Raw genomic sequence first — 8,719 nt, 5'->3', positions numbered from 1 at the left:
ATTTTCAGGAAGAATGTTCAACATCGATCGATAGGTTCCGCAGGGCATCGCTCGACGGTAAGAAACCTACATAACATCTTCCCTACACAGCAGCAGAACTTGTTCAGATCACGTCAAAGCTTTACACAGCTATAGACATCATGGAGGACCGGTTTGAGAAGCGGTGTGATGACATCTACTTTCCATTCGACGTCAGACTCAGTGGACTGGATAGCCATGCAGAGTGGTTACAGAAGGAATTCAAAGCCATTCTCAGACTCAGTGGACTGGATAGCCATGCAGAGTGGTTACAGAAGGAATTCAAAGCCATTCAGAGGAAACTCGCATCTCAACACCAGATATCAACATCGATCAACAGAGAACGCTCCAAATCGATCGATAGTAAGGCACCAGAATCGACCGATAAACACTTTGTCGTATCGATCGATACCACGTCTACACCAGACGACGAGCAGCTGATACAAAACAAAATGGAGTCAATGCATGATGAAATGAACGAGCTATCAGCATACGCATACGAAAAGATAGGATGGCATCAGATCAGCATTGAAAACATCCTACTCGACCGTGGACGACATGTCGACATCGATCGACCTTAAATCACATACGACGATCGATGCATACCGATGCACATCGATCGATTCCCACTCCAGTCAGGTTTATCTTCCTAACTTGTTACATTGAGTACTTATGATTTATTTCCACCATAACTCCGAGTGTGTTACACTGGGACAGTGTAATTTAAGTCTGGGGGTAGGTTTACTGATATAATTTATTCTGATTTTTATAAAAAGATTTTAATAAATTATGCTTAGCTATGTAAAAGGGACTATGATCTTATTACATGAATGTCTAACCACTCTTTAGCATCATTCTAGATTTACTGACTGCGGCTAGTACTAAAGATGCTAAAGTGGATCAACCTGTCAACTATATACACATTCCTTGATTGTTTGAAGGAACCAAAGCTGACCTCCAACACTAAACCTGACATAATCGCTTGTCTTGGGACTTGGTATACATGGGATCGGATTCTTCAGACAAGTCTGGGAGGTAACGCCTTGTGTAGATTCATTTATCACATTTTCTCTCTCTATTTCAACCCTAGAGTAGTTAGTTATTAGTTTTTATCTAAAAAAAAAAAAATCCAAAATTTACTACTTAATTAGGACTTAGGATTTAGTTAGGTGAAATCCGAACAGGACTTAGTGGCTACAACCATTAAGGCTTGCTTCATAAGGATTCCAACAAAAAGAATACGAACGGGACTTGGTGGCGGCAATCTTCAAGGCTCGATTCATATGAATTCTTGGATATAGGTCAAAAAAAAGTGAACAGAGCTTGGTGGCAACCACCATTAAGACTTGATTCATGGAAGCCTGTCCAATCTTGGTCAATGATCTTTCAATATAAGCAGACTTTGACTCAAGAGAGAAATTAGAGAGAGAAAAATTAGGAACTAACTTTTCCAATCTTGGTCACTGATCTTGCAATATAAGCAGACTTTGACTCAAGAGAGAAATTAGAGAGAGAGAATTTATGAACTAACTTTTACCTGCAGTTCTAGATACTTATCTGAAAATCCTTGCATCCTGTGGTCGATACTCCCAAGGTAAAGCATGCACTTTTATATTTAAGCTAAGAAATGAGGTTAGTAGAAGGGAAAGTCAGACAGGATTGTTGAGTTGTAGACTAGTTGAATTTGGTTGCTAAGCTAGGATAATGCATAATGTGCTTTTGTGATTTGGACTTTTTAGATGTGGTTTGCGAAATTGTAGAGGTGATGATTTCTATGTTTTAAATCTATAAGTCTCTGCTGTTTTCAAACCTCTTTCAGAGAGACTGCTTATTTGTTTTGCTTGAGGACAAACAAAAGGGTAAGTCTGGGGAGTTGATATACCATGGATTTGACTCATTTTCATCCATGGTATATAAGTGTTTTACTATCTATATATTATATATTCTATCCTATTAGGTATGTTTTCAGGTTCAGGAGTATCTTGGAGTAAAGTGATGATTATGGAGCATTTAGGAGCTTAAAAGAGATTTCATCCGAGCTGACCATTAGAGGTCGATACGAAGAAGAAGCAATCGTTCGATGCACATCCAGTGCCGTCGATCGATACAGAAGAGAAGCCTCGACGATTGAAAATTATGATTGATCGATGTACATCCTGTACCATCGATAGATGTCGAGACGCGAGACGCACGACTTGGTTCCAGCCGACTTTAAACCCAAGGCTTCACCAAATTACAAGATTACCCCTGATGAGTTTTTAACCTAATAGTTATATACTTGCCTAAGTGTTAGGAGGCAAGAGAGCTTTGAGCCACCATTGTATTCTTATTTTCAGCAGAGAGTTTTAGGAGAGAAAATCATAGAGAGATTTGTGATTGGAACTCCATTGATTCATCTATTCTATTCTATGCAGTTTTTATCTACATTTTGTGTCATGAATTGCTTAGCTATGTCTGAGTAGTTCACTTGTTAGATTCAGAGTTCAAATAGGTTAGAGGGATTAGCCCCAACTATAGATTTGATAAGTTGTGATATTCATTGATTAATTGTTCTTAATGCTTGTTTTATCCTTGCTAACTAGAACATGAACATAGGAATTTGCATGTGTCAAGCATCCTTCATCATCCAGTCCTGAATCTAATCTGTTATGCGAGGACTGCTAGAGAGATGCTAACCACTGATCTAGGAGACTAGTGAGCATTATCAACCTGCGCCTAGGGTTTAACTAGTAGCATCGATCGATATTGTCTTCTGACAATCGATCGATATTTGCGAAAGGTGTATCGATCGATATCCCTATAGGACCATCGATCGACACTTTCTTGTGATCAAAAGACGACAGTTGAGATCCAAGATCTAGTTAGTTAACCAGTGAAACATTGCCATCGCTGATCACTGTGATTAAGGAGTTGAGCTCTAATATATCATGCATGCAACTGTTAGGCATCTATAGGATTATAATCTCCAACACCTGAATAGAAACCCTGCATCTAATATCTTCCAAATAAGTTACACCCCCAATCATCTTGTTAGTCGAGCAATAGACTTGCTCAATTAGGATTGCTATTTACATTTAAACCATAAAACAACAAACACTTAGAATTAAAAACTTGACTAGATTTAATAGGTTCCCTAGCTCCTTGTGGATTCGATCCCTAAGTACTGCAACTGAACCTCTTATTTGAGAGAGTAATTCACTCTTTAAGGTAATTTGAGTGGTATCAAACGTAACCACGTTCAACATAGCAATGGGATGCAAACATTTTACCGACGAATAGAAAGACCCCGGATATTGTCAGCTGTTCGTGGAAAGACTCAACAGACCTGCACTAACCTTGTTCTCCAGACTGACCGAAGATTCCATCGACAGTTTATGTGATTATTCCACCAGATTCTTAAAACATTACATAATGTTTACTCGGAAAGGAGCGTCAGCGTCCGATCTATGGAAGATGTCTCAAGGTCCTAGAAAGATAATCATTGAATTCATGGAAAATCCAAAGGATGGTCTCCAGAGTGTACGTTCCAGATGAGATAGATGTGGAAGCTCTGCGCAATGCACTCTGGATAAATTCTAAGTTCTGAGACGACCTGTACGTGAAGACCCTAACCCTACAAGATACCTTCCATCGTGATAACAGCTTCATCATGATGGAAGAGGATATGCAAGCCTACCTTCTCAAACACAACCGTGATGAAACAGCTATCAACGAAATCGGCGGAAACCTATCAAGAACCAAGACAACATTCTTACAATAAGCAAGATGAGAACAAAAAAACTGTCTACTCCGTCACAGAAAATGGGCAAATTGATTCACCGCTAAAGTGTCAGATAGACCATGGATTGTTTGGAAGAATGAGATAGACTAATCAGTCCCTCAAGCATTCAACATTCCTCATAGAGCAATTCCCCAAGGATCAGATCCTCAAACTTTTAATGGCACCAAGTTTTGTTCCTATCACAAGGCGAAGGGACACAATACCAAGGAATGAAAACAGCTTCAAGAAGCACTGATGGCAGCATTCGCCAATGGACAAGTAAATCATGAACCTCCAAAACCGAAATCTGCCAAGAATAACAAAAGCTTGAGCAAGAGCAAGGATAAAAAGCGTCGGAAGCTTCAATAACAAGAGGAATTCCCTGTAGAAGGCGAACAAGTCGAACCTCGGCATTGTGATGGTCCACACTTCTCTCGAGAAGAAATGCCACACATTAACTGACATATCAATGCAATCAGAGCAGGACCGTCTTTGTCATATGTATAGGGATATTCAACTCGAGATGTGTTACAATCTCAAGCAAAATTCAAATCAGATCGACAACAGCTAAGAAACATTCACCGATCAAAGAACTGAGAACGCTAAATTCAGACGATCAGATGATGCCAATGTTCTCTGAAAACTCGGCACAAACAATCAAAATACAGTGATTGCTCAACCTGGTACCTTTGATCTTCGCCATAAGATTGGCACGAAGAGTCAAGGTGATGATCTCTCTCACCTTAACGCGACTGATCTTCGCCGAAAAATTGGCACCAATAATCAATGTGCACCTGAGGAGACATATTTAAGGGAAGGATTAATCAGTCAAAATCAAGGGATTTGAGAGAACGACTCGATCAACGATTAACGGTTCCCCGGCTCCGGATAAATGTTATTATGGGAGGATCATCACCGTGCAGGGAACCCGTCTGATCAGTTAAAAAGTTCCAAAGAAAAGCGACAACGACAAAGCAGTAGCCCACTAAACCGGAGAATTACGTGCAGGTCACTTTCTCTGAGGAAGACGCCGCCAATGTTGATGCACCTCACAACGATCCTTCGTTAGTGAAACTCACTATTGGCATCTGCAAAGTCACCAGAGTTCTCATCGACACAAGCTGTTAGGTCGACTTTATTTTCATAGAAACTTTGGAAAAATGAGAATCAATCTCGGTGAGATAAAAACCTCAACTAAGTCCTCCGCCGGCTTTAATGGATCCTCAGAAAAAATGATAGACGCAATCCGATTGAATATTTTTGTCAAAAAAGTTACCAAGATCATCAAATTCTCTGTCTTCAGCACACTAGCTCCTTACAATGCGATCCTCGTCCACTCGGTGCAGCTTCATACTAATCATCATGTTGTTAATCTGTGATCTTGGACACACTAAGACACTTCATAGTTATCATCTATCGTGTTACAATCTAATTTTCAGTATCAAGTATAGTTTTAAACATAGCACTTAGAAAACTTGATTAAACAAAGTTGAGAGTCAAAAGTAGACCATGCTCATTCTCAGACATGATGCAACTTGTATAATGCTAAATTGAGATTTGGTTCCTTATACCATACAATTATACTCTCTTCGTGTAACTGGTTGGTTTGTTCAGATATCTTAGTAACATTAAAAGTAATAATGGTAACAAAAGTGTTTGGTAAGTGACAAGTGGACCTATCTTCTCCGCTTCGATTCTTTACGCATTTCTGCATAGTAGTTCTCAAGATTCTGCTTCTCCCATAGCCTTCTCTGCAACAGATCTTCCTTCTTATATTCATCTGATAAATCAACACATTATAGAGTCAATCTTTTATTCATATGTTGGTTAGTTGTAGACAAAGGTATAAAAGGATACCGAGATTGGTCCATGTGTCGAGAGGCACCCCAAGTGATCTTCGGGTTAGGTAAGATGCGTCTTCCAATGAATAAGGAGCTTTCTTAACCTTATATCTCCATACCCAACTGCTGTACCATACTAGAAGCTGCAAGGAGACAAAAAGTTGAATCGGTGAGCTTGAGAAATTAAGGCTGCTGGAAATTGTTCAAAACATGGAACCTTGATGATGGTGTAAGGTAGGAGAACGAATCGAACACCGAGAAGATCCCAGATCGACGGGTTTTCAGCTCCTTTAATTTGTAGGTCGAGTTCATTGCTTAGCTCTTCCTGTAGTTTCCTGCCAAAAGAAGAAATGGATATGATAACAGTCCCCAAAGATACTTACTGTCAGCGAACAAAAGGGCAATAGAATAAACTGAACAGCATACTGGTCGATCTGCTTTGGACCCTTCTTCTTGCTAGACACTCCACCAGTGCGTTCGAGTTCTAGGGCCTTGAGCCTGTTTTTGTAAGCAGGAGTTCGCTTAACTGTTGCCAAAGCCTGAATCAAACAAAAGGCGCAGGTCCTATTAATAAAATGTGCTCAAAGTTCGTATACAGATTTGATTTTTCTTATGTTTGCAAGCACAAAAGTATATGAATAACATTAAGATAGGTCACATGTCCTACGTTTAGTGACATGTTATGATACATGCAATCGCCCATAATACTTGATTTTTTTTTTGGACAGGGATATGTTATAACACAGATCTTTAGGAAGCCCTTTCTCAGATACGTACCTCATTATACCTTGCTACGTTGTTAAGATATTGAAACGCAGACAGAACCACCAGTAGACCCACAAGAACAGCACGAGGATCCTAAAAAACACAGTACGCAGTTGTGTAAGTTCAAAATGCCACTACTTCTGCAAGAGAAGTAATCAAAAACATTAAATAATGAGAAAAAGACAAAAATAGCACTAAATCAAGTTTATGTTCCCAAACTAGCAGTCAAGGTCAAAAGTCACAAAAATAGCACTTAATGTTTTATCAAAAGTCACAAACTTAGGGTTTAGAGTTAAAGGGTAGGGTTTAGGATTTAGGGTTTAGGGTTTAGATTTTAGGGTTTAGATTTTAGAGTTTAGGGTTTAGGGTTTAAGGTTTAGGGTTTAGAGTTTAGGGTTTAGAGTTGAGAAATGAGGTTTTGGGGATAAAATTTAAAATTTTGAAAAATAAAAAAATTAAAATTTTCAAAAGATAAACTTAGAAAGGTGTTATTTTGGTCATTTTAGTTTTTGAATCCTATTTTTATATGATATAAACTTAGAAATGTGCTATTTTGGAGATTTGCCCTTAAATAATATCTTACCGACTTATGTCCATATTTGGCTCGGTAGTATTGAGCAGTGTTGTAAAATACCTAACATACAAGAAACTGGTTTTGAAAGATGTAGAAAACAAGAATGACATTTCAAAGAACATGGTCTACTGACCTCACTGGGATGCTCAATTGCATAATCATATTGTGCCCGAGTCTCGTTATCTTTAAAATCTGCAACAAGAAGATTACAAACTACCCTTTTGTGAACTTTCAAAAATGTATAACGATCATGAATCCATAGATGTGTAATTGGATTGAATAGATGCAGATTCTATTCAGAGGATAGATAAGGACCTCGTAAGCAGTGGCGATTTTGACAAAGAGCTTCTTGGATTCAGGATCGGGATTCTTATCTGGATGACTAATCTCACCAAAACAATTAGCGTAAGAAAACAAAAGACAATCGAAGATCAAATCCAAATCAATCCTTACTGTTCGAGAGAAAGCTTATAGTAAGATCTCTTAATATCCGATGCGTTCGCATCTTGAGCGACTCTGAAAGGGTCGAAAATGTACACAGATTAAGATTAAGAGAGAGAGAGAGATAGATTAGAATCAAAATCTGAAGAATTTGAATATATAAAAAAAAAAACAAAAAGAAGGCGAACCCGAGGAGAGCATAGCAATCTTCTTCGCCGCAATAAATGGCCGTCGAGGATTGGACGAACAGAGAAAGCAACACAATAATCAATGCCCAGCACCACCGCACCGTAGCCGGCGGCGCCATCTCTCTCTCTCTCTCGCTGCGAATAGGGAGGAAAGTACCCTTTAGACCTTTTGTATTGTTTGTCACAGAGAAACTGAAATGGAGAGCGATTTACTTTGTTAATATATATATATACCACAATTAATGATTATAAATAATATATATTTTATAACAATTTTTTTGTATCCTCTCACTTTTTGATTAATTTTATATTATTAAAAAAAATTATACAATCATATTAAATATATAATAAAAAAATTAGACAATCACATTAAACAATCACAGTAAATTTTTTTTTTATATGTTATATTATGAATTTTTAAAAACAGACTATAAATTACAAAAAATGGTAGAAGTTTCACATTGAAAATTTTGTTAAGGTTTAACCTTTTTTTGTTTAATCAAGATATAAATGATCATATATCGTAGGGGTGAGCGTTCAGATACACGTTCGGGTTCGTATCGGGTATTTAGGATTTTTGGGTATTTCAGTATAAAGGTATAGAACCTGTTCGGGTATTTCTACACTTCGGATACGGTTCGGGTATTTTATGTTTGGGTTCAGATATTTTGGGTCAGGTTCAAATATCTAAATTTTGAAGAAAAATTAAATAAATTATTCATTGTTTAAATTTTTTTTGTATTTAAAATATATTTTTAACTTAACTGAGTTTCTAATTTTCAAAAGATTAAACTTTTAATAGGCTTGGAGATAAAACTTTTAAAATAGAAAACCACTAATTTAGTTGTTGTTTTGTTATTTTAGATGCAACTTTTGTTAATTCAAAAAACAAGAGCTTGATATGTATTTTAAGTGAGTAGCAAATGATTTTGTCCATAATTATATGTATATTATCTAATTTTGAGCAATGTGCATCATTAATATAAATATTTTGAATAAAATGAGATAAGTAAACTAGAAATATAGGGTTAAGAATACTTATGTTTGGTTATCTTTGGATATCATTCTGGTTTAAATATTACATGTTCGGATTCAGATATTACCCGTTTGGGTTTGGATATCCAATCTCTCC

At 37.3% G+C, this 8,719-nt stretch overlaps 1 protein-coding gene across 1 annotated transcript; it reads right to left on the bottom strand.

Moving 5' to 3' along the window:
* Positions 1 to 5,226: 5,226 nt before the first annotated feature.
* LOC106339408 (chaperone protein dnaJ 50-like) lies at positions 5,227 to 7,787 on the bottom strand. The gene is made up of 10 exons (XM_013778208.1): positions 7,588 to 7,787; positions 7,412 to 7,474; positions 7,270 to 7,340; positions 7,092 to 7,147; positions 6,968 to 7,018; positions 6,397 to 6,477; positions 6,046 to 6,158; positions 5,837 to 5,954; positions 5,636 to 5,762; positions 5,227 to 5,558 (listed from the first exon to the last, which is right to left on the bottom strand). Exons 1-10 carry the CDS (start codon positions 7,704 to 7,706, stop codon positions 5,455 to 5,457), a joined length of 903 nt encoding a protein of 300 aa, XP_013633662.1. The 5' UTR covers positions 7,707 to 7,787; the 3' UTR covers positions 5,227 to 5,454.
* Positions 7,788 to 8,719: the final 932 nt, after the last annotated feature.

The sequence above is a fragment of the Brassica oleracea genome, chromosome C4 (assembly GCF_000695525.1).
Source record: "Brassica oleracea var. oleracea cultivar TO1000 chromosome C4, BOL, whole genome shotgun sequence".
Lineage (NCBI taxonomy): Eukaryota > Viridiplantae > Streptophyta > Magnoliopsida > Brassicales > Brassicaceae > Brassica > Brassica oleracea.
Note: the sequence above shows the minus strand (reverse complement) of the source record. Positions and strands in the feature narration are given on the sequence as shown.

Coding starts and splice junctions, on each gene's coding strand:
- LOC106339408 (XM_013778208.1), bottom strand. CDS start 7,706: ATGGCGCCGCCGGCTACGGTGCGGTGGTGCTGGGCATTGATTATTGTG. Junction 7,148..7,269: donor CGCCACTGCTTACGAGGTCC/TTATCTATCCTC, acceptor TTGTTGCAGATT/TTAAAGATAACGAGACTCGG. Junction 5,559..5,635: donor CGACACATGGACCAATCTCG/GTATCCTTTTAT, acceptor TTGATTTATCAG/ATGAATATAAGAAGGAAGAT.